Below are 24,555 nucleotides of genomic sequence, written 5' to 3'. Positions count from 1 at the left end.
TTTTGTACTAAAATGCACAATTCAATGAACAAAATACCTGCAGATACATATAAAGAAGAGTCTGTGGTAGGTCCTGCCTGTATTCTTAATTTAATGCTAAGATTTCCTTCTCTTTGTCAGTGAAAGAGCTGTCAAAATGATTATATGGCTGAGTCTTCTGACTCCTCTTCAGATTTGTCATTAGGAAACTTACTCTGGTCAGGCTTCACTATTTCGTTGCCTCTGTTTTCTTATGGGATTTTCTATTTCGGTTTAATTCCCTTAAGAGGTTTCTTGTGTCTGTCTGAAGTGTCAGAACAGAGATGTTGGTTTCTAGAGATGAGTGATAAAGACAGACAGTCAGTGGTGATGGGGATGGAGGAGTTTGTATTTGCCTGCCCTGTGCAAGTAGTTTGCTTATTGTCTCTAAAGATGAGTGTACCACCTGACAAGTTATTTTGGTAAAACTTGTCTTGATCCTTAACTGGAGGGAGAAGAAAAGCTTTTGGCCATGTGTGTGGAAGTCCTTGCAGTCTAGTGGAGGAGGAGAGGAGGGGTCTGCACTGTGTAGCCATTTTAATCCATAGTGCACAGAGAAATTTATGAAAACTCAAGCAGGAGAACAGTGAGCATCATCTTACCAGCTCTTGATAGCAACCAAGCAAGTTGAGGGGTGGTTGAACACTGAGTGATGACCACTTCATAGCCCTGAAATTTGGATTGCTAGAATGGAGCTGCCTATGATCAAGAGTCTTCTATGGATTTTTTAAATTACTGTATGTTCTAGTCTGCTGTTAACTGGGGAGAAGCAAAGAAGATAAAGGGAAGTGAAGAAGATGTGAAGGGTTGTTCAGAAAAAGATTTGTACTTATATGAAATGCAGGCAAACAGTTCATCTGACTGAAAGAAGAGGTCTTCACATGTGGCACAGCCAGGAGAGGTCAATTGTCTGACTCAGATCTTTCAAAGTGCAGGACAAGTGCTTTGGGACCTGCTGAAAGCATTGCCTACAGAGAGTGGGTCTGCAGTCTTTGTATGCATGAAGTAAAATTATGTGAAAACCCTCACTTTTCATAAAAGAAGTAAGATTTACAATGGACCCTTGAGTTGTTCTTTGAGTCACCTGTCTGTGAATATACCAAAGCAAACCTTGGGGTTATTTATTATATTGATGGTACAGTTATAATTGTGATTTTTACCTGGTTCTAGTGACTCATTGTTTGTACTATTTCTTAATTGACTGAGGGCTCTTCGTGTTTCACCTGTAAACCCTTCCCAGAGAGATTAAGGGCTGTCAGAGCGAGGACACTCATATGCAGAGGTATTTTGAAGTAATTTCTTGAAAGTGTAGTGCTCGAAGGTACTTCATTCTGTTGGAGATGGAGTCATCCACTTCACTCATAAGAGAGAAGCAACAATGTGTTGATATAAAGCAGTGAGTTAACACAGTTAAATAAATGTGAATGTGACAGTGGTTTATCAAGGTTCAGTGGGAAGATACACTAGATTATTTAGTGCATAGAGGATAGAATCAAAATTGTTGGGGAGACCCTCTTGTTGAGTCATGAGGTTCAGAAAGAACTTCTTTGTAGTCTAAACTTCTCAGAGGGGAGTTCAGATGTGGATAGGTTCAAACTTAGTCCCAGACCTCTCAATGGTTTATGTCTAAAGGATTGTATGTGCACTGTCAATCCTTTAAATCACTTAGCTAAGATTTCAAGCATGCTAATAATCACCTACAGACCATGTGTTACAGCAAGGAATTTCTCAGCCTTGAGGAGTAACCTTGAGAGGTATCCCTGCTCAAGGAGAGAAGCTGGGATGCAATCTGTAGCCAAGCAGGAAAGCTTAACAGGCCCAGGGCTGCCCACTGCTTATGGAGTGTGATGATTGACTTGTGTACACCAGCAAGAGGTCTGGGTCACTGTTACTGGCAGCCCTTGACTACCACGTTGCCATCTGTCCCCTGCAGTCCAGAATAAACTGGATACAGGCATCACAGCCTCCACTGGTGATCATGGCTTGAGCTAATTAAAACTGGGGAAGAACAGTTTTGAAGATGTATCAGAAAAGAAAGTATGTAACAGGAGGCATAAAGGTCACGTAGGGTTTGAGATTCACCTGTAGGTTTGGAGACAGGACAGGATCTCATTTAGAATGATCAGTCATTTATAGCTGTTTCTGCTGAACACCAGTGAGACACATCCCATTGCTGCAAAGAGGAATAGGGTCATATCTAGAGAGAGTTTAATGCCTTTGCTTCTGGAAATATGTAATTACTGTCATTAGCCTGTTTGGGGACTAGTGCCTTTGCTTGGGCTTTTTCCAAAATTGGAACTGGAGAGAGAACCATCTCACCATGTTTGTGTATTTTAATGAAGTCACTTCAGTGCTTCATTCTTTTAATTGTCTGCCAATTAATTTTCTCAAAGCTGTTACCCAGACCTGTGCAGCTCAAGTTTTGTGCTACTGTACTCAAGTTACTCTTTGGCCATGGTCAGGCAGGTGGAAGTCAGAATGCTTTTAGTCACTTGTATAGTGTTTGCCCAGAGGAAATAGGGACTGAAGATAAAGTAAAATTAGAAAGCTGTTGTTTTCTAAATACCATTAATTTTCATCTTCTTCCAGACATTTTTATCCAGACCCTGGCAAGCTTTCTATAGATTAGGTCCTTGAAAATGCCCTTTGTGTCGCTTCACCAATTCCAGCTATATTTTTTTGCATGATAGAAGCACATTTGAGGTTATAAAGCACTTATTTTAAATGCCCTTCTAACTTATTTTTCTGTGTATTTACTTCACCTTAGCATAATTGAAGCTGGTGATGACAGACTATTTTGTGCTTTAGACTGATTTTATCTTTCACCTTTGGGGGAGTGTGGTGCTTGTGCATCTTCAAAAGACAGTTTTGTGATTCCACCACTTTATGTGCTTCTGCAAATGGACTGCTCAAATGCCTCTTCTTCTCTACCCATGCATGTGTTCTTGCTGAACAGTGGCTGAGTGCTATCAAATTTACTTAAACAGCCTGGAATGTGCACAGGGCTCAAGGGCTTGTCAAGTGACATGACCTGCAGCAGTACAGGGGCAGCCTCTTGGCTTCCAAGTGCTCTGCCTCCTTGGGAGCCTGCTGTCCCCCACAGTGTGCCATCAGGCTAAGGGCCAAGCAAGGCAGGAGAACCTGTTTCCATCATCCTTAGCTTTCAGGAGCTCAGCAGTACGCAGCAGAAAACTTAAAGAGCCGGTCGCTGCTGCACACACCACTCCTTTTGTCAGTCTCCTACTGAATATATTGAGAAGGAACTTGATAACTACACAGCAAAGGAAAAACTGAGTTTCACTTCTGGGCCAGTGTCTTTCTCTGGCATACCTTTGACCATACAGATCTTGGGATCAGTGACACTTCCTTCTACATCAATGCTCAAACTACCCAAGACTGAAGGGGCACTTCCTCCTTGTGCATTGGGCGCCTTGGGAGCAAATAAACCATAAAACCATAAACCATAAAAGAAAGGGTGATGGCACGTGGTTGTCTGTGCACAAATACCACAGAGTCCTCTTCTTAAAATGGGAAGTCATTATGTTTGACTGTCAAATGTAGTCAGATGAGCTGGACAACCCAAGTCTGTTGCTCTGAAACCTGGGACTCATGCCAGATGACTTTGCATTTTCACTTCTCCCTGTCATTCAAGACCTTAAATTTTAATGATTCAAAACAATTTGCTGGTTATCTAAGCCTACTGTTAACAAACATAACAAGCGTATCTTTCATTTTTAAAAAAGCCAGGACCTGAGAAGGATGGAATTGTGCATCAGGTGCTGTGGAAAATAGAGACTTTTGTTCACAAACAAAAAGAGCTGCACTAATGATCGTGTACTGCTCTGGTTTTGAGACTATTCAGAAAAGAGTTGCACAGAGTTCACTTATGCTCAGCTTTGGGAGTGATGAGAGCCTGGCAAGAGGAAGCCCAGCAAATGCATAGAAAATGTGCCTTTTCCCAGCAGTGTGATGCTGCTAGGTGAGGAGGCAGTGGTGAAGGAGCTGGGGAGAGGAGGAGGTGCAAGGCGAGATGGCAGAGGCTGTTTTTTTTAAGGCAACAGCCTAATGAGGGCAGGCTAGAGGGGACATTGGGGGACATCTGGGACAGACCAAGAGGGCTGCTGCCAATATGCTGCACAAGTGCAGAATTCATTTAAATTATAAAGGAAGAAGTGGAGACTGGAACAATGGAATTTTGGGGCTGTAACTCCAGTGTGAAAACTATCTTGCCTCTTACCACATGTCTTGTAGTGCTTGGGGTAAAGAGATCTCTAGGATTATATGGGATACTGCTGATGGTGTTTCCAGTTTTGAGGGTCAAAAAGGGAATTAATAAATCTTATTATGCTGGTAAAACTTGAAATGAGTGAGTACTAAAAAATATATTTTGGTTGCTCCTTACTAAATCAGATGTGTCTTTGTTGTTTGTTTCCCCATCTGGCACCAGTGGAAAGGGGCTCAAAGGTGTATGACACAGGTGTAAGTGAAGTCAAACAGGCTTTGCAGTTATACAGGCAATGTTAAACATTTGTTAAGACCTATGGAAAATGTATTGCAGCAGCTTAGAGGAGCTTAGGTAAGTATAAGATGGGTTCAAAGACAGATCATTTCTATTTCTACATAATACAGAATTCAGAGGACTGATAGAGCCTGGATGTGAAACCATGAAGTTTTGGGTGAACCAAGGCATCAGGACTCAGACCTGGTGGCATTGTCCACAGTGATAAATAAGAAGACCAAATTCTTGTGTTGATGATGAGATGTCCAAAATACATTGGACATACCAGAGTTTTACATCTCAATTGGAAAGTCTACACCTGGGAGAAGGAAGATGATCTGATGTTATCTGTTGTGTGCGAAGAGGAGGGAGAGGCAGTAGTGAGGGCAGAGCTCTGCACAGTGTTTATGGGCTGCTGTGGATAGGGGAAGTCAGTCATTTAAGGTCTAATACATCATATGCATTCCTACTGCCAATAATAACACAGGGTTTGGCTTTAATGGTAGGTGATATTAGAAGTAATTTTCCTGAATAAAATGTTCCATAACATGAAATTACTTTGTGCATGCAAAACTTTAATCTCTCTTGATTAATGCAAACACAAGTTAACATTGTTATATTAGGCCCAGATTTTCATCTTGTTAAATACCTGCAAATGTACGTGTAGCTTTTCCACTTGCAGTGATTAATGACTTCAATTCAGGCTTCCTCTAAAAATCTCCACTGGCTTTGCCAGTGAATGAGCAGGGGCACATGGCTGTAACACTTGTGCTGTCTTACATCTGTTTCATATTTGTTCAACTAATTTAAAGTTCCTTATGAACTGATGCTAGATTGGAGTTGTGTGCTCGATGGCAAAGGTTGAATGTAATGAATTAGAGGTTGGCTGAATTTGCAGTACGTTTCATTACAAACTGCTTGTCTCTCCAGGTCTTAGATTGTGTCTCTGTAAGGGTAATGTTATGTATGATTTTATGCTTCAAATATAATGTCAGAGTACATAGAAAACACCATCTTTCCTGCAGCTGGGAGGAATTAGAGTGACAAAAACTACTTGTGGATGAATAGACGAAAGATGGCAAAACTTCAAACTTGTGTTTTATACCTGCTTCATCTCTTTTCCTAAGCAATTGTGACCATGTAAGGGCTGACTTCTCAGTGCTGCATTAACACCAGACCATTCTGATGCTGTGTGTTGGTTTCCATTTAGGTGTTACCTGAAAATATTCCAATACCCTGAAGTATTACAGCCTTACACTTATATCTTTTACAGTCACTGGATGCACTCTGAACAGTTGTGTGTTTTCAGGCAGAGGCAGAGCTGTAGCAGCTTTATTCATTAACCTCCTGACAGCAAATGGAAAGCAGGAGAGATTTTGCTGGTATTTGGAGTGCTTTAGTTGCTATCAACAGTGGTGACGCATGGGAGACGGAGAGTTGGGTGATGCTGTCTTCTTCTTTCAGTCAGCCCCTCTGATAGCTGCTTTGCTGTGCTATTTGTTTTCTCCCCAGGTTAATGCTGTATTTCTCAATGTCTCCAGTGGTTCTGAATATGCAAAAATTGTTATCAGGATCATGGCATCTTTATTCTGTGTGGTTTTTTTTCTCCTTTGGTGGGGAGAAGCTCTAAGCAGCAGCAAAGTTACTGGAGCTGTCTGAAAAGAGATTTTGCTTCCCTGCATATCTCAAATAATCACAAAATTGGGTTTTAGTAGAAGGATTTAAATAAAATTACAGGGATTTAGTAGGCTTCTAGGAAATGTAATGCTTATGGGGAACAATGGTGATTGGCTGACTTATTACTTATGCAGGTGAACCCTAATCAAGGTTTTTTTCTCCCTGCAGTTCTTCCCATACATCCTTCTGCTTGTTGCTATCCTGCTGTATCTGCCATGTCTGTTCTGGCGCTTCACTGCAGCACCTCACCTTTCCTCAGACCTGAAATTTATTATGGAAGAACTTGACAAAGCCTATAACAGGGCAATCAAAGCTGCTAACAGCATTCGAAGTGGAGACCCCAGGGACCCTGCTGACTTGATTCCAGCTGCTAATGAGAACTTGACACAGAGGTAAGATGTTGGGGCTTGGCTTTCTCTGCTTTTCAAGTTCGTAACAGGTGTGACATCTGTACCCACTTAGAAATTTATTTCAAAGGTTTGAATGGTGACCTGACACAATTTTAAGTTTGGTTAAAAGAAAGAAGATATCTGAAATGATTACTTTGGCCCTTGGAGCTGGTACTTATAACTTTCTTTTTTCAAAGAAGACATATAATGAGCTCTTCAGATTACTAATTACCTGAGATGTTCTGATTTCTTTAGTTGCAGTAGGTGTTAAGTAGTTTAGCCAACCACAGTGTAAGAAAAGAGGTACTTCAGTCCTCAGTTCTGAATGTTCTTGACAGTCCCTTGCACACTGTCAAGTTACTTGTCATCTCCTGTTCTTTAAGATCTAGGTCTGCAAAGCTTCTGATCAGAAAAAAATGATTAAAAAACTCAAACATCAAAACCCACAAAAGCAACCCCCTCCCCTTCTGATCAAGTTGGTGCACTGTTCAACCAGATCCAGTTCCTGCTTCCTTGTAGGCCAAGGGTACCTGTTTCTCTCTCTATGGGGCAACAAATAGTGCAGCAGTGTTAGGTCCCGGTGAAATGTGGAGTTAGGTCTTGCTAAGTGAAAAGCCTTGTAGTGTTCTATTATTGAACAAATGCTTGGAGAGTCTGCTTTTCTGCATGGATTTTCTTACTGCGCCTGTTTTGTACTGGAAAAGAACAAAAATATTTTGTTGCCATGAGGGCTATGTTTTTTTTTTCCATTTTCCAGTGTTTGAACTCTTTTGTTTCTTAAGTGAATTTTCTGTATTAGAGTGTTGATATTTTTCATTTGTCTGCTGTTCTATTGGTTTTCTACTGACTTCAATAAAACTACCCTTGATTTATCTGGATAAGAGGATGTGAACATGTTGGAGTGAGTCCAGAGGAGAATTACCAAGATGATTAGAGGGACACCTCTCCTACAGATACAGGCTGGGAAAGCTGGGGTTGTTCAGCCTGAAGAAGAGAAAGGTCCAAGGAGACCTTAAAGCACCTTCCAGTACCTAAAGGGATATTTGCAAAAAAGACTGTAGAGGAGGTTTTTGGAGGGGCATGTAGTGACAGGATAAGGAGGAATGGCTTTAAACTGAAAGAAAGTAGGTTTAGATTAGGCATTAGGAAAAAATTCTTCCCTGTGAGGATGGTGAGGCTGGCACAGGTTGCCCAGGAAAGTTGTGGATGTCCCCCCTCTCAAAGTGCTCAGGGCCAGGTTGGATGGGGCTTTGAGCAGCATGGTCTGGTGGAAGGTGTCCCTGTCTATGGCAGAGCACGGGAATTGGCTGGAAATAGATGATGTTTAAAGAGCCCTTCTAATGCAAACCATATTGTGATTCTATGATTTTAAGAAGGTTTCCAATCTTTTATCTCATTTAGAGTATTAGGTTTTGTTGATATTTGGGGTAGGTGAATGTTGCAGCATCTGATCTATATGATTTGATGGATTTTTTTCTCTCTTTTTCAGTTTGTGGGAAATATCTGAAAGCTACTTTAAATACCCAATTGTGGAGCAGTACCTGAAGACAAAAAAGAACTCCAAGTGCTTAATAATTAAATACATTACGTGCCGTTTGCTCACATTAGTAATTATTTTAATTGCATGCCTCTATCTGGGCTACTACATCCGTCTCTCCTCTCTGAGTGATGAGTTTCTTTGCACTATCAAAACTGGCATCCTTAAGAATGACACAACTGTTCCAGAAGTGGTTCAGTGCAAGCTTATTGCTGTTGGTGTCTTCAAGGTACTCAGCTATATTAACCTGATAGTCTATCTGATGGTGATGCCCCTGGTAGTGTATGCAATGTTTGTTCCATGGAGGTGGAATTCAGGTGTTCTCAAAGTGTATGAAATCTTGCCAACTTTTGATGTTCTGAAACTTAAGTCAAATCATTTTGATGACTTAAGCCTTTACCTCCTCTTTCTTGAGGAAAATGTGAGTGAACTTAAATCATTTAAATGCCTTAAAGTGCTGGAGAACATTGCAGTGTCTGAGAAGTTTGATGTCATGCAGCTTTTGGTAAACCTTGGTACTATTAAGACTGATACCATAGATGGGAAGCCAGGGACTGCTGAGTTGGAGAAACCTGAAGAAACAACTACAGAGGAGCTGGAAAAAGATGCAACAGAGTTACAAGGTAAGCTGATCTAGATGTGTTTTCCTACCAAAACCTTATTAATATATTCTGTAAGGTAATTCTGCTTAGTCCTTGCTCTGTTGCCTGCTGTGTAAGTGCTATAACCTCAGAAGAATGTGGTGGTGTAAGTCTGTGGCACAGCTGAACCCTGGGTTGTTTGTTGGGTTGTTGGTCCTTGCAGACATCTCTGCTCTGGCACTAACAGGCTTCAGCTGTTTCAACTTTACCTGCCTAAGACCCCCTGCACAGTAGGAGAGCTCTAGGCTGGGTTGTGCTTGAAGCAGCTCCAGTGAGGAAGCTGGTGGGTTCAGGTGTTTTCTTCAGAAGCTGGCTCCAAAGTGCAGCAACTGCTGCTTCTGCTTCTATTCAGGCTTTGGCAGAAGTCATGGGTGCATATAAAAATAAGTCTGATGCTCAGACATGCTGCTGGCAGAGGAACAGGAAATGACAAAAGAAGGGAAGTGGGACTGGGGTCAGTGAACACGCTCCTGTTCCTGCTTTCATAGAGAGCAAGGAAGATTGACTGTAAAGAGATTTTTATCAAAATGGTCCAAGTCAGTCTGGATTAGTGCAATGGTTCTCTGGATGTCCCATCAATCTGCAGACATGGTCAGCTTGAGCAATCGCTCATATACAACACAGTCTAGGATTCTATCCTAAAAAATGTGGCATACCTTAATTGTGAAACCAGTTCCTTCCTCAAGTGCAGAATTAGAGAAGCCAGATATCCAGGGAGAGGTATAAACCAAAAGTGATGATGATTTAAAACATTTAGAAGCTTACCTGAGTATGTGAGCACTATGCTGAGAGATAGTTAAAGAACTAGGTAGGAAAAGTAGGAAGTGAATAAATCTCAAAGGTAGGAATAGTGAATAAATTATTCTCTCTTCAGAAAGCTATGCCGTGTAATTAATAAAAAAGAAGCATCAGTACCCAGGGGTTAGCTGTTCCTGTACTTGAGTCAAGCAGTTATGGTAGGCTGAGATTTGGAGAAGTCAACTTATACAACAGGAGAATTCAGAACAAACAAGCAGAATTCTTTTTGAACCAGAAGAATCCCTTTTGGCAACCATCTCTTGTGCAGCAGCTTGGAGTAATTCTGACAGCATTTAGTTTTCCTTTTAAATCTGTCCATTTTTTAAATGACAGGTGGGTTTGGAAGTAAAATATAAAAACCTGAGGCGGAGATCTGGGCTCAAGCAGCTGAAGTTGTTAATAGAAAATATGACTCATTTTTATCTGAAAGCAGAATTTTTGAGATTGTTTTCACCTCATGAAAACACTGCAAAGATCTATTTTTGTCTAGATCAGAACAAGCTAATGCTTGAAGCGTTGTTAAAATGGATTGCAGAAAGAAGCTGCTGTGTGTGACCAGCTCAGACTGCTGTGGCCCCTCTCCTTCTGCCTGGGCACAGCCGCAGGCTCCACACCCATCAGCAAAGCTTCACCCACACCTCATCATCTTTTCCTCTGTCCCTTGTGGTGTCAGCATGTTTTATGAGGGGCTGTGCTGACAAACCAGTGGTACGTGCTGGCTCTGGCAGAGCGACGTGCAGGGCACCCTGGTGCTGGGCGTGGGGACAGCGGAGGCAGCTCAGGACAACCAGCAGTGCAGCACAGGCAGGGTGACACTTCCTTTGTGCGCCAGGAGGTGTTGAGTGGTTTGGTGGCCCTTTCTCTTCTAAAGCTTTGCCTTCTCTTCAGTTCTGGCAGACCGTGATGCGAGTGGCAATGCGAATACGAGAGAAGACAAGAGACTTCGCCAGAGGCTTATAGATTCTTCGTGCTGATGCTTCCCAGCTGCAGGAGCCAGGAGCCCATTCCATGGGAATGCTCCTCCACTGCGCTCAGTGCAAGGTGCTGCTCTTTAATGCAACGTTCTCAATCGCCTGACAGTTCCCCAGAGGCCAAACTGGTTTACAGACTATTTGTTGTATAATAATCAGGAGTCATGTGCCTGAAAAAGCACATTGTATGCTTCCATTATTTATTAAAACAATCAAACCACACACAAGGAGGAACAAGAACAAAACTGTCATGAGTAGCAAGTGATGTGCATTGAATGCAGTTGAAGCTGGCAGCTGGACAGAGCTCACTCCATGCTGAACAGGGATGGGAACATAACCCTGCAGGTGGCAAAAAGGTATGGCCACTGATTGCATTCTGAAGTGTTGCTCTGCAGCAGTGGCCATCTCAGTTCTGGGGTATAAGTGAGGTAACTTTGGGCTCTCTGACCTGGAAAAGGGGGGCTGGGGATGGGATTTTATAATGAATCTGGTTAATCTGTCCTGGATGGTGGCTGCCACTGGTACTGGCTGTGTCTTCATGGGAAAAATAGAGGTTACTCTGTTCAGCCTGAGATGTCTCTGTTAGTCATCCCAACATTCATTTCTGGGATTGTGTATTTGACACTGGTGGAAAAGAGACTACAAACAATTTTAGCGTTAAGAAGGTACTGTAAATATTAGGGATTTTGAGTTTCCTATGTATTAATAAATTAATAATGTCTTAATAATGTTTTTACAAAATGTAATGATGTGTAAGCTAAGTGTTGGTTTAATTTCTATCCCTGAATTTTTTTTGGTCTTAGTGTCTAATAAATCCGCCTTGGAGTTTTGGACTGAAGATCAGTGAAATTGGTTCTATTTTTGTAATGGTTTATTGAAGTTGTTTTGTAATGTTTTTATGTGTAGAATTTTTCTCAATGTGTTTGTAGTATCAAATGCAATATTAGTTGTGGTGTTTTCCAAACCACTCTTGAGAAGACAAACTAACTTGTATTAAAGTAGCACCCAAATGCCTCAGCACAGCCAAACACCCAACAGCCAAAGTGAAGTAGATGCAAGTACTATGAAAGGTTGTGACACACATTGTGACTGTATTTTAATTAAAGATGCTTAAGTGTATTGGAAGAGACAAATAAGGGGGAGTGTTTGTACATAGGTTTGTTATGAGACCATTTGGAGAGAGTAGAATTCAGCTTTAGTGTTGTCACTTCTGCCCAAGACCTCAGCCTTCACTGAGTATTAAAATGACCTTTGTCTTGAAATATTAGATGTAAGGTGAGGTGGGTGGGGAGAGTGAAGCACCACAGTGGCAGTGTATATCTTTCACAAATGTGATATACTGACCTGTTTTTCTGTATTGTCCATGAAAGTGAAATGACTTACCTGTCACCTTCCAAGCTGGCTTTTTAAACAAAGGAGGACTTCTTTTATAGCTAGGTAGGACTTCCAGTTTCCAGTTCCTTAGTGTCACCCACTTTTGCGCTCTCATCTGCTAGCATTCTCCATATGTTTGTGGATGAGGGGCAAACGGGAGTAACTGGTGATTACCATTTTTGCACAGAACTCCTCATGTGCTGCAGCAGATTTCAGAGATTGTGTCCATACTTGAATCTGGCAGCCGCGGTGAACTGAAGTGGATCTGAAGCTGAGTGGATCTGAAAGTGCTGCTGTGCTACACTTAGGGCTAATATTGCAAGAACTCTTCTGTTTTCTTATGGCTTTCATGAAAGACAAGCCTTATTTTAAAAGAAGTCTTTAAAGCCATAGTTTTATGCTACCTCTGCTCAAGACACCAGCACAGCTGCAATCCTAATGTCTCTTCCATTACCAGCACAAAAAAGGGCTTATGTTGGACATTGGTGGTCCACACTGCTGAATTTTACTGCCATAATTCTGCCACTGAGCCTATGATCCCTTTGACCTTTCCTAGTTTCTGTCTGGCTGTGCTGATGTGTTGCTGATGGTCCTTTGTATGTAGGCAGTGCAGGTGCACATTGTGCATTGTATGTCTTGGACAAGGAGCTATAGTGCAATACTAAGATTTTGTGATGTGGATGTGTTTAAACTGTTTGAAGTAAGTAGTTTCCAGTCTTTAAAATTCAAAGCTCCTGAAAGCCCCATGTTCATGTTTCATGTTGGATATGTACCTAACTTTTTACTAATTCCCCTTTTGTATTAAAAAAAAATGACTTGCTGCAGTGAATCTGTTGTTGTCTTCTAAAGTGTTCAATAAAATGCCTATCAATCCTCCTTGGTTATGAAAATGAAATCAATTTTGTGACCTTCACCAGCATAAGTGTCCAAAGGTTCCAGGAACAGTTATGTGTTGCCATAGTGCAAATACATGTGGTCTGATGCTAAACCCTGAGAAAACATTTTGGACAGTGGTTATAGTTCTACTCTTTTTATTTTCTCATAAAATTGTCAGAGTAACAGAAAATGTCAGCACATGATAAATAGCACATCCACTGTGTAATTTACTATCTACAAATTGGCCACACTGTCAGCACATACTTTTCAGCTGTATCTTCCTGTTTTAAGATGTGTTTCTGAACTGCCCAGCTCGATTCTACTTATGTTTTAGTGGCACTGCTCCTGCTGTGTTTTGCCATTTTCAAAAGATGAGTGGAATGCCAATTTAGGGCTTATGGAAAAGAGTCCATCTTCAGCCCCTTCACCGCTATACTCTTTTAAATATTCTTCTTCTAAATATTCCAGAAAGTAAAATGACAATGTCATGGTTCAGGTTTGGTCTGTGCCATTCCTTCTTGCCCCTTCTCTCTCCACCACTTGGGTATTAATAATTCTCTAAATATAGGAGAGTTGCAACTAGTTCTTCTGCACACGCTTTGCCTTACAGTGGCTTTTGTGAGATTTAAAACTTCTGATTTAAACTGCAGAGAACAAGTACAAATGTTTATTCCATTAGCAGATGGTGTGCCTCTCAAATCAGCTGTACCCCACTGTTTTTGTGCCTCTGGATGTTGTCAGTCACTTTCAGAATAAAGATATATATTTTAGGTCCATTTATTTTTCCTTATGGGGAACAGTGGATGTTTTAATAGCAGCTTTGATTACTGCTTTAGTGCCTAAGCCTAGAACCCCATTAACAAAGGATGTCCTGACTGCACTTTGTGAACAGAAAGACAGAAATCAGGTCATGAGTGGTTTTCTGAAGGTGGAGGTGGAAAGAGGGATTTAACCCCCAGTACAAGCACAGGTGAGTCTGTCACAGAAGCAGGGAAGAATCAAAGCTGTGTCATGGGAATAAACTTCCTTAGAAATCTTTTCTTTGAGCACCACTTTGCACACACCACATGACAGTGGCACAAATGAAAGCCTAGCTGTTGATTAGGGGCAATTTGGTGTTTCTGTCATGCAGGCTGTGTGGCCAGAAGCTCCAGAAGACTGCTTTCCTCATAATGGAATATTTGACTTAATATACTAAATTACTAGTGTAATGATAAGAAGTAATTTCTCCTATTAACCATCAAAAAAGTATATTTCTGAAGTGACACAATGTAATGAAAACAGTATGACTTTATATCATGATATATGCAAACATCTGTTTGGTTCACGTCATGTTACCAACCCTCCCCTAGAGGACTGTGACGAAGAACTCACACTATAACAGTATTTAATCTTTTTAGGTAGTAAAATTTGCATCTTCTCTTTTGTTTCTTCAGCTTCTTTGATGTGAGTAATCTCAAATTTTTTATAATCCCTGAGATTAACCAAACACCTTCATGCAAACTACATTCCTAGCCTACAAATGAACTCCCACCCAGCCCAGGGGCTGCTGAGTTAGTCCCCTTAAGTCAGATTCTTGCTTTCCCCAGGGAAAGTGCTAGGTGCCTTGGAAGTCATTTGAATGGGCAAGTAGTCCAGGGATGAAAACAGCCTGGGTTCACTCTGCTTGTGCTACCTTTGAATTGCTTTAGCTCTTGCACACTTACAAACTTCGTGTACCTAAACCAACAGCAGTGAAATCTCCCATCCAGCAGCAGAGGAACTGGGGGCTTTGTTTGCTTTTCCCCTCTTATCTGAGCTCAGTTGGGATGAGAGAAATCTGTGCTGCTGCACAGCTCAGAACAAGGCCTCTCTGCTGGGAATCTGAGCTGCAGGATGAGAAACAAAGCCTAAGGCTGCTGTCTGCTTCTCTTGGAATGTGTTTGCTCAGCTGAACAGGAATGCTGGGTACAAAGCTCAAGGATTTGCTCCTTGCTGTCCTCCTTGTTCAAGTGTCAGATCCTTCCTGAGCCCTGTCTCAGGACTTCTTCAAGACAAATTCTGGGCAAATAGTTCACTTCTAGAGCAACTTCCAAAAATCACTAGGGATGAGACCATAACAATTTGGTTATCACTATGTCCCTCTGGCGTATCCCACCAAGTTTGTACCTTCAGAGGCTGATGATGTGCTTTTAGAACATCTGATACATGTCCTTCATATTATTAAAAACTGGTGACCTCTGGCAGACCTGTCACATCATAGTGTTTTTAACTGAAAAAAAGCCTACCAAAAAATGTAACTGTGTCTTAAAATCCTCATATCCCTGTGACCTCAGGGGCTAAGAGTCAAGCACTTGTACCACCACATATCTGCTCTGGATGGACCTCACCCTCCATGTTGTGGAAATAAGTAAGCTGACACGTTAGAGCCAGGAATCATTTGTTAGACCTTCAGTTATTTAATTGGTGCCCTGGTTTCATCCAGGATACAGTTACTTGTTTCTTAGTAGCTGGCACAATGCCATGTTTTGGACTCAGTACAAAAATAATACTGATAACACACTGATGTTTTGGTTGTTGCTGATCAGTGCTTACCCTAAGCCAAGGACTTCTATGTTTCCCAAGCTCTGCCAAAGAACAGGTGCACAAGAAGCTGGCAGGAGACATGGCCTGAACAGCTAACCCAAAATGGCCAAAGGGATAATCCACACTTAGTTTATAAACTGTGGCGGTTGGCCAGGAGGCACTGATTTGTTTTATAGATAAAGGCAATTTTTTTCCTGGTCGGGACATTGTGATGATCGCTGGATTCACCTCTGCCTCTCTAACTATCATTAAATGGCTTTGAGCCTAAGGCAAGAGGTGGAAAGTATCATTGCACCATGATTCAGAAATCCCTTCAAACTTGCAAGCCAGAGGACAGGCTATGGGGGACATTGCACCCAGAAGAAAAAAGGATGGGCCAAAGAATTTCCCTGCGTTTTTAGTGCCAGTCCAAACCTTCTCCCAGGCCCACTGTGCCAGCCCCAGGAAGGAGCAGGGGCTGCCCTTCTCTTGGGCTGTGCAAGACGGGGAGAGCAGAGGAGGATCCCATCCTCATTCCCCTTTGGTGGCACAAGGAAGTTCAACAGCAAGTCACCAGCCATCAGGACTGGACTCTGAGGTTGTGTGAAGGCACAGCACTTCCAGCCAAGCCTCCAGGAGCTGTAGGGTGGTGTAGGTGCCTTCCGGGGTGCAGAGTGTTCACAGCCCGCTACCCCGACACAAGGCTGGCAGACTGCGTCAGCAGGGACCTGGCTGCACTCACCAGCACTCAAGGGCTTTATGAATAAGGGAGATGTGAATAATAGTTATTCTCAATCTCCTGGGAAACTGCTATTCTAAAGCTCTATCTCTGTGTCCACATGCAGTTTCTAGGTCAGTCTGCTTAGAGGACTGAGACATCCCTGGAGCTCTTGAAACAACTGTACACGCACAGGTCATAGCTCAGTGCTGTGCAGATGTCCCTGTTCACGTCCCAGAGCTGTACAGCTTCATACAGCTGTTGCTAAGCCCAGCATAAGCTCCCTACTAGGTGGCTTCAGTGCACAATTGTAGCCTGAAATTTGGAACAAGCAGACAAGTCTGTAGCCAGCAATGATATCATGGTCTTGTAGAGTGATCCATTCATGATTTCTATGCAGTTCATAGCCAGACTCTTCTAATCATGTTCTACCCAAATTGCATCCAAATACATATTGAAGTTTCACATTTAATATGCAAATATTTGAGATGCCCCCTAATAAAATATTCATAAGATATCCTGAGTTGGAAGGGACCCATCAGGATCCTTCTGGCCCTGCACAGGACACACCAAGAATCACACCCTGTGCCTGATAGTGTTGTCAAAATGCTCCTTTGGACAACAGAGCTCTGTCAGGCTTGGTGCTGAGACCACTTCCCTGGGGATCCTGTTCCAGGGCCCAGCCACCCTCTGGGTGAAGAATCTTTTCCTGATATCCAGCCTAAACTACCCTGGACTCAGCTTCATGCCATTCTCTCGTGTCCTGTCACTGGTCACCAGAGAAAAGAGATCAGTGCCTGCCAGATATAAAAACCATGTTTGTAACAGCTAGTGGTGGCTAGTTAAGATATTCATTGAAGAAATTAGAGGTTTGTGCTTTTCAGAAAACTGTGATTTTGAAGTCTCTGGAATCTCCCAGCACTTTTTCTATAAGAAGGGTGGAAGTAAATAAAGACAGCTTGGAGATGGTGTCTGATATCCTTTGAAAATGCCAGAGAGACAATGGAATTACTATTCCTGAAGTTACAGGACATCGCTATGTTTTAAGCAACTGCCTTTTCATCTCCATCAGCTGAGTGGAGAAAGTGGAGAAATTCATCCCATATTGACAGGAGAAGAGGTGGGCTGCCCTGCAGTTAGAAACAACACCAGCCAAAGGTGAAGTGCCTTTCTTCTGTGCAGGAGAAATTTGTCATCTTTTCCTTGTTATATCTCAGTGTGCTTCGAAGAGTTGTCCTCCTTTTATGTGTAAAAGCAAGAGGTTTTTTCAAGGATTTGTTTTCCCCTGAGCGCTATTCAGAATAGCACAAGATGCAGAATACATCATGGCATTGTCTGTGTTCCCTTGCAAGGTCTCTGCATCTTTCTACACAGAGAAAATGTACAAAACACTAGCAAAACACGCCTGTTCTTGGGCTACGCAGATCTCCTGCAATGAGCAGCTGTTCAGTGCCTTGTGCAACACTTCCCAAATTCAAAAGAGATCAAAACCTCCAGCTACAGCAGGCAAACACACACCAAATGGAAAATTGAAGAGAATGTCCAGCCTGTACATGTGTCTCATTATATCCACACTCAGATCCTCCCTTCACACCCACCAAGATGGCATCTGAATGCAGTTTATGCACCAATGGCTGTATTACAATTTTAAAAGAACCCTCTGGTCTGCAAGAGAGATGGGGTAGAATGGAAAAATACCCATAAAGCCTGCATACCCATGTTAAATTGCCCAGAGTGTAATATTTTTGGAGTATTTTGCATCATACTGGACTTTTTGTGCACAGAACTCAACCCCCCCACTGATTTCAGCAGCACTGGTGAATGCCAAATATCTGTCCAGAATCCCAAATCAGACATGAAGAAAATGAAAAATAGCTAATTATTCAAAATTACGCTGTACCACATTAAGCACATTGTAGCACATGGTGTATGATGTACAGTTTCCAAGGACACCATTTCCAGGGCTTTAATCATGTCTCCCTCTTCCACGCTGTCCAAGTCTCTCTGAGACTTGTACCTCTGCTGGCCACTAGCCCCGTTCATCCCTGGACAGGCTCCTGAAGTTCACTGTCCAATCTATCTCTTCTTTTCCTTTTATCCAGTCCATCCCTCCTGTTCCTTTGATTCAAATCAAACAGCTTCAACTTCTTGCATCCCCCCCTTGTGCCCAGATTCAGGATTGAGCAGAGCCTGGAGGAGAAAGGTTTGCCACCCCGTGCAGGGGTGCAAGATGCAGAGCTGTAACTGCAGGAGCCTCACTCGGACTCACCAGCAGCATTTGAGAGGGCATTTGAGGATTTTGTCTACTGGAGTTACTGCAGTGTTCTTCATATATAGCAGGATGACAACTGCACTCAAAAACTGTGAATCTTAGGATGTTTCCTTCAGCTTCAGAAAGGACATCTTACTGAGGTACTCAGCAGTCTCAGAGATTTATTTGCTAGAAAAGTGCTAGATTCTGCTGCCACTGGAATGGGGAGCATGGTTCACCAGCTCTGCACAATTGGGAAATGAATAGAATAGAATAGAATAGAATAGAATAGAATAGAATAGAATAGAATAGAATAGAATAGTTCATTTGCAAGGGACCTACAATGATTATCCAGTTCAATGCCTTGAACAATTCAGGGCTGATGTGTTGCAAGTGTTGAGGGAGGAAATGGGACTTGGTGTAAGGGGTCAAAGAAGACAGGAGGAAAGATTTGACTCTGCAGATCAGTGATACAAAATAATCTCACAACAGGGGCATTGATAAAGGGCAGTAAAATAGCACTGGATTCACAGTAAGAGAGTAATAACCACTTGTGCAAGGGCAGGTTAGCTGCAAGGAGTGGTAGATATTTCAGTCTCTTGAAATACTCTTTAAATAGTGTGAAAACTCTGCACAAGGCTTAAAATTATTTCAGAACTGTCAGTTTATTACAGGACACTGAGAAAAACAGCTTCACTTTTTTTTTTCCATTTATAATAAGATTTTTCTCACTTCACTGCTGAATACTGCAAGTTATATGTGGAATGGGTCATCCTGGTCTGATGTTCAAGCTAATTTCCACAGCACAAGGAAGTATTGTTTTTCTGTGCAGTATAAGGTACAGGTTTTGGAACACCATTTTTTCAAACCCATATTTTCTTCTGCTAAGAACATTAAGTTCTGAAATCTACTTCAGACACTTGGCAGTCATGAATTTTCTTAGCCACTCCAAACAGGACACATCTCAGCTATCCTTAAATGCACCAAAATTGTACAACCAGAGGATAAGTTGCAGAGAAATGTTCCATTTTTATTACTTGCTATCAGAGATACCATCTCTTCCCTCAAAGCAGTTAATTTATGAACTGATTCCAGAGAGCTAACATCTTAGTTGGAATGAAATGTCCCAAATGTCTGAAGTGACAAGTTGTCATGGTTTGACGCTGGCACAATGCCAGTGCCCTCATGAAAATATATTCTCCCTAGTACATAGGTGCTTTACAGGGTAAGAGAGCAACATTCAAAGGCAAGTTAAAAATTCAAATTGTGTGATCCTCTAGCTGCAACTTGACAATGATGAAAAGATGTTTTGATAAAAGGTTCTAGTCCAAACCCACAATAGCACTTAATTATCCATTCTCCAACTGTGAATGTTATGTCCAACTTTTTGTATGTTTTTTGAGTTTGGTTATCTATTTGAAGAAAAACCATCTACTTACTTGAATAGGCATCCAGTTTTCTTCAAAGGGATCTCAGAAAAAGTGCCTGTCATGTAAGAGGCTCCTATTTATCAAAGTCTATCATATCCTCCACTTCTGTAAGCGTATTTAAACACACACACAAATTATCGAATAGATCTGTTCCTTCATTCTGAACAGGTCTTGACTTTTCAGACCCCAGTTCAGAAAGTATGCTTTCCTACCCAGTTGCACTGGATCTCAGATACTAACCTAAAGGTCTACACCTCAACCATTTCCATGTTGCTACGAGGAGACTCAGGAAAGGGGAAGGGAGATCTGATGTAATGAGGCTGTTGTCTAAGTACCAGCAAAACACAGAGTCCTAGTTCTAAAAAGGCTTAGTCATGCAGGTAACAGCAACACACCTGCAGAGAACTCCATCCTACGAGCCAGTCCAAAGTCACCTTGACAAAGACAAAAGTTCCTTCCTGGGAAGAGTTTACTTTCTCCCCTCTAGGGCTTCCTCACCATTGTCACCAGCCTGCATCAAACATGCAGCTCTTTCATACTGCCTCCTGCAGAGCCTCCTTCTTGGCTTTATCACCTGTTGTGTGGCCAGGGCTCCACATCTTCCCACCATTTTAGCTCTTGCCAAATCTATGTGCAGTCCAAGGCCACCGTTTAGTTCACAGCTACTATTGGCTCAGCTGCAGAGATGTCTGTCTTTCCCGACTGGATGTTGGAGGATGGTGGAAGGACATGGGAGGCCTGCAACCTCTTGAAGTTGCCGTTTTCTGGCCAAGCCAGTCGGTAGGATGGGACTGTGGAGGGAAGCCCCTGTTCCATGGGCCTGGGGGCTTTTCTGCACATGTTGAGCAAAGCCTTCAGTTCTGATCGGAAGCTGTCATTGAGCCAGCAGTAGATGAAGGGGTTGTAGCAGGTGCTGCTCATTGCAAACCAGTGGAAGGCGAAGTACAGGGTGTTGTTGGTGTGGATGGTCTGGCTGGAGAGGAGCACGACGTAGCAATTCAAGGGGAACCAGCAGACCGCGAAGAGGACGACAACGAGCATCAGCATCTTGATGGTCTTCTTGTTCTTCCTGCGAAGGACAAAGTACTGCTCAACAGTGACGTCCCCGATGACGTTGCGCAGCCAGAGTTTCTTTGCCACTGTCACATAGGCAGCGGAGATGATCAGAAGGGGCAGGACATAGAGCAGAATGAAGGTTGTTAAATCAAGGTACTTCCAAAAGAGGTCAGCGGGCTCAGGGAAATCTGGCAGACACAGGCACCGGGTGACATCCTCACTGCAAATGGAGAGATGGGGCAGCATGAGAGGCACATATGGCCAGGCATGGCGGGATAAGTACATCAGAAACAAGGAGGCAGCTGGGAGAGGGCTCCTGCCACAGGGCCTGAAAGCAAACACTGTTTATCTCACAAATGTCACAGCTGAGCAGAGCTCTGCTCTTCAAGGATCTAAGCCATGGAGCAGACAGTGAGCAATCTGGTGATAATTTCTTATGGGCATTCATGACCTTATGATAATTTTATGAATTTCATCAATTACAAAATTTCCAGCTGCATATAAGCAGTTTTTTATTTTCTGTCCTTTGGCAAATAGGAACACATTCTCTGCACATATTAAGGACCTTTCCCTCATTAAAGCACTCTCCAAATACTAAGACTCTTGACAGCTGAGACAGATTTATGTACTTTCCTAGAGCAAAAGACTAGATTAAAACCTCTTGGGTTTTAGTGGGTTTCTGTTTGGTTGGTTGGTAGGTTGGGTTTTTTTATTTTCCATTTCTGGTCTGCCCAAACAGGCCAGATTGGTATATGGCATAAAATGCCAGTGCCTAGAAGTAAAGGATCAAGCCAGATCCTCTAACTTCTTAGCCTGTTTCATGTGGTTAGTGGGACAGAATAAAGATAAAATATTTAAGAATAAAAAGGACAGGATATCAGACATTGCAGAAGAAATTGGATGAAAATCGTAGTTTAGATCCAGGTTTGCTTGACCTTGACATATGCTCAAGATTTTCAGTAGAATATACCAAAGTATGACAGCTCAGATTTTGGCCTCCAGGGAGACTGTGGAGGAAAGCAAAGCACATCCTTACCTGTATTCAAAGGTAAAGAGCTTTTGGTAGATAGCATGTGGTAGGGAAAAACAAGTTGCCATGATCCAGATTACAGAGATGTACATAACACCTTTTCCAGTAGATATGCGAGGTTTCAGGGGGTGCATTATAACCTGTGCAAAATAAACCAAAATCTAGGCTTATTACATTTCTGGAAAAATTATACTTTTTTTTTTTTAATACAATCTTCCAGCCTGAAATCTACTACTTAATGTGGTAATTTAGAATGCAAGCAGTACAGCCATCACCCAGCTCCCAATGAGTATAAGCTGTACATGAAAACCTGAATTTTAACACCATGAAATATGATTCAAGTTAGATCCTAGTCCTATCCTCAAATTTCAGTACTTTCATCTAGGTGGGAAAAACTGCATACCAGGAGCTGTTAACACATGTTCATTACCGGGTTCAACTTCCTTCATGGAAAAAAAAAAAGAAAAAGAAAAAGAAAATAGTGGAGAAAAAAGTCTTAAACTCTTCACTATCAGTGACCCAAAGAACCAAAGGGTTTAACCAGACCTCCATGGGAATGCTTCTGACAGTGAGTGCATTTCCTGGAAGCAATCTTTAGCAGAAAATGCCAACTGTAAACAGTTTTGGGTGGTTGTTGGGTGACTCCAAGCTGATAATACCCAAATGTACTCAGCTTTGAGCCCATTATCAACAGCAAGTGACAGCTCTGCTTGTGATAAACACCAGTGTGCTACAGTCAGATCTCCAGTATTCAGGGTAAGAGGAGGTGGGACATCCCAGAACATCAGGAGATAGAGCTGAGAAAGTTAACCAGGACGTCCCTTACAACCCTGGTGCTGGACAAGCAAAGAGAGCTGTCCACATGAATTCCTATCAGGATCTTGATCTTTCTCCTTGTTTGAGAGCTACTCAAAGAGCTGCATAAAAAGCTCCCTTTACTCAGCTGGAAGAGATAGTAAGGTGATGGATACCTCCTACCTTGCTGTGGGTTTGAAACTATTCTGACAATAAGAACTGTCCCCCTACCCTGTCAGCTTCTCATGAATCTTATGGTACTCTGGAAGCTGAAAGGCAAAGGACGTGGATCATCCTTTCTCAGTTTACTTATGCCCTCCCAAGCTTTCCATCTCTCTGCTTCAGAGAGGTCTCACCTGGTGCCTGTCCACAGCAATGGCTGTAAGGGTCAGGGCAGAGACGTGGAGGGAGCAGTACTGTGCAAACCTACTGACATGGCACATCCCCTTCCCAAAGATCCAGGTACTGTTCACAAAACGAGCCTAAAAAAGAAGACCATTAGTTTTGTGCACCCCACAACTGCTTTTAGGTACACCTCCAGTACAGAGTTCCTTGTGCTGTGTAAAGGACACTTATAAGATAGCAGGTTCTTTGTATAATTGTATAATTATATGAACACTGAAGAGGCAGATTACTGCTGCTCAGTGGCCTCCTGAACAATACAGCAGCGCTGTGCAAAAAGATGCTTGTTTTGTTTTATTTACAGGGTATCCTTCTGCAGCCTCGCTATTCAGTCAATACATTTGCTCTTCCTTTTAATCTCCACTCATGGGATAGGCCTGACCTGTACACTTTATCTCACTTCAGGCAAACTACAGCTTTTCAGAACAGCTTGTTAAACAATGCTAAGCATTTATTTTTTTCAAGAGGTTTATAGCCTTGCTTTCAAAATACTTTAGAAAAGAGAAGGGAAAAAAAAAGATCAGGTGCTACAAAGTACTAAGCAATCACTGCAAGGCTATTACTGCTCAAGTACTATCAGGGCCACATTTAAAAAATGGGTAATTTCCGATCTTCAGCTAGATAACATGAATCAGAAAAGAAAAATATATGTCGGGTTTTCCAAAGGCAACTCCAATAGCTGTAATTTGGTATGGACAGGTATCTGCAGGACGTCCACACACTGCCTATAGCAGTGTAAAGCAGGAAAAGCCACCAAAGCACCTCTATGGCACTGTAGCGGTCCAGAGGAATTTACTTTAGTCATGGGGTGGGTAGTGGTGCTGCATCCCTCCCCCACCCCATCCCAGGCTGCACCGTGTCCGAGGATGCTGAGGTGCTTCCTTTCCCTCCGGCGGGGGGCATCCCAGGCATCTCTGCCTCCTCTTACCAGCGTGAAAGGTGTGTTGAGCAGCGTGATCATGATATCGGCTACAGCCAGGTTCACGATGAACAAGCTGGTGGCAGAGTGCACGCGCTTCGTCTTGATGACAACGTGACAGACCAGGACATTGCCGAAGAGGGAGAAGACGATGATGAAGGAGTACGCCGCGATGAGCAGGGCTTTCACCGTGGTGCTCTGCGACTCTGCTCCGTACCGGCTCCTGTCCACAAAGCTCCGCCAGTCGGCCAGGCTGTCATTATCCCAGGAAAAGAAACTCGACACGTTCGGGACTACAAAAGTCTTCTCCAGGCTCCCGTTGAGGGGCAACTTTCCTGGGCTCACAAAGGCGTTAACCAAGTGGGGGAGGGTGAGCCAGACAAAACAGGATAGCATCTCTGGAACGCTGCTCCGCTCCTGCGGTTCTGGAAGAGCTCATTCGCGGGACCAGGACTCGCTCCGGGTGCCGGGAGAGCCGCTCCCGCCTCGCTCAGCCCGGCGCGCTCGGGAGCTGCGAACACGGCACAGAGCAGCAGGAGCCGGGAGATGCTCCTGCCTCCCGCAATGTGCTGCTCTCCCGCTCAGCTCGCCGCTACTTTTGTCCTTCAGCCAGCTTTATATCCCCAGGCGA

General features: G+C 42.8%; 2 protein-coding genes across 2 annotated transcripts in view; one reads left to right on the top strand and one right to left on the bottom strand.

Moving 5' to 3' along the window:
- Positions 1-12,779, top strand: part of PANX1 (pannexin 1) — a 16,652-nt gene extending 3,873 nt beyond the window's left edge. The window contains exons 3-5 of the mRNA XM_014311795.2: positions 6,362-6,585; positions 8,072-8,742; positions 10,447-12,779. Of these exons, the coding sequence (XP_014167270.2) occupies positions 6,362-6,585; positions 8,072-8,742; positions 10,447-10,532 (981 nt within the window). The 3' untranslated portion in view covers positions 10,533-12,779. The remainder of the gene's footprint in view (positions 1-6,361; positions 6,586-8,071; positions 8,743-10,446) is intronic.
- Positions 12,780-20,291: 7,512 nt separating this feature from the next.
- On the bottom strand, positions 20,292-24,320 carry GPR83 (G protein-coupled receptor 83). Its single transcript, XM_005417734.2, has 4 exons — positions 23,934-24,320; positions 22,960-23,085; positions 21,815-21,948; positions 20,292-20,998 (listed from the first exon to the last, which is right to left on the bottom strand). The coding sequence occupies exons 1-4, from the start codon at positions 24,318-24,320 to the stop codon at positions 20,374-20,376; spliced, it is 1,272 nt and encodes a 423-aa protein (XP_005417791.1). The 3' UTR covers positions 20,292-20,373.
- Between the last annotated feature and the right edge of the window lie 235 nt (positions 24,321-24,555).

The sequence above is a fragment of the Geospiza fortis genome, unplaced genomic scaffold, assembly GCF_000277835.1.
Source record: "Geospiza fortis unplaced genomic scaffold, GeoFor_1.0 scaffold16, whole genome shotgun sequence".
In the NCBI taxonomy this organism is placed as follows: Eukaryota; Metazoa; Chordata; class Aves; order Passeriformes; family Thraupidae; genus Geospiza; species Geospiza fortis.
This window is presented reverse-complemented; position numbering and strand designations above follow the sequence as displayed.

Coding starts and splice junctions, on each gene's coding strand:
- GPR83 (XM_005417734.2), bottom strand. CDS start 24,320: ATGCTATCCTGTTTTGTCTGGCTCACCCTCCCCCACTTGGTTAACGCC. Junction 23,086..23,933: donor TCAACACACCTTTCACGCTG/GTAAGAGGAGGC, acceptor CTTCTTTTTTAG/GCTCGTTTTGTGAACAGTAC. Junction 20,999..21,814: donor CTCTTTACCTTTGAATACAG/GTAAGGATGTGC, acceptor CTCCATTTGCAG/TGAGGATGTCACCCGGTGCC.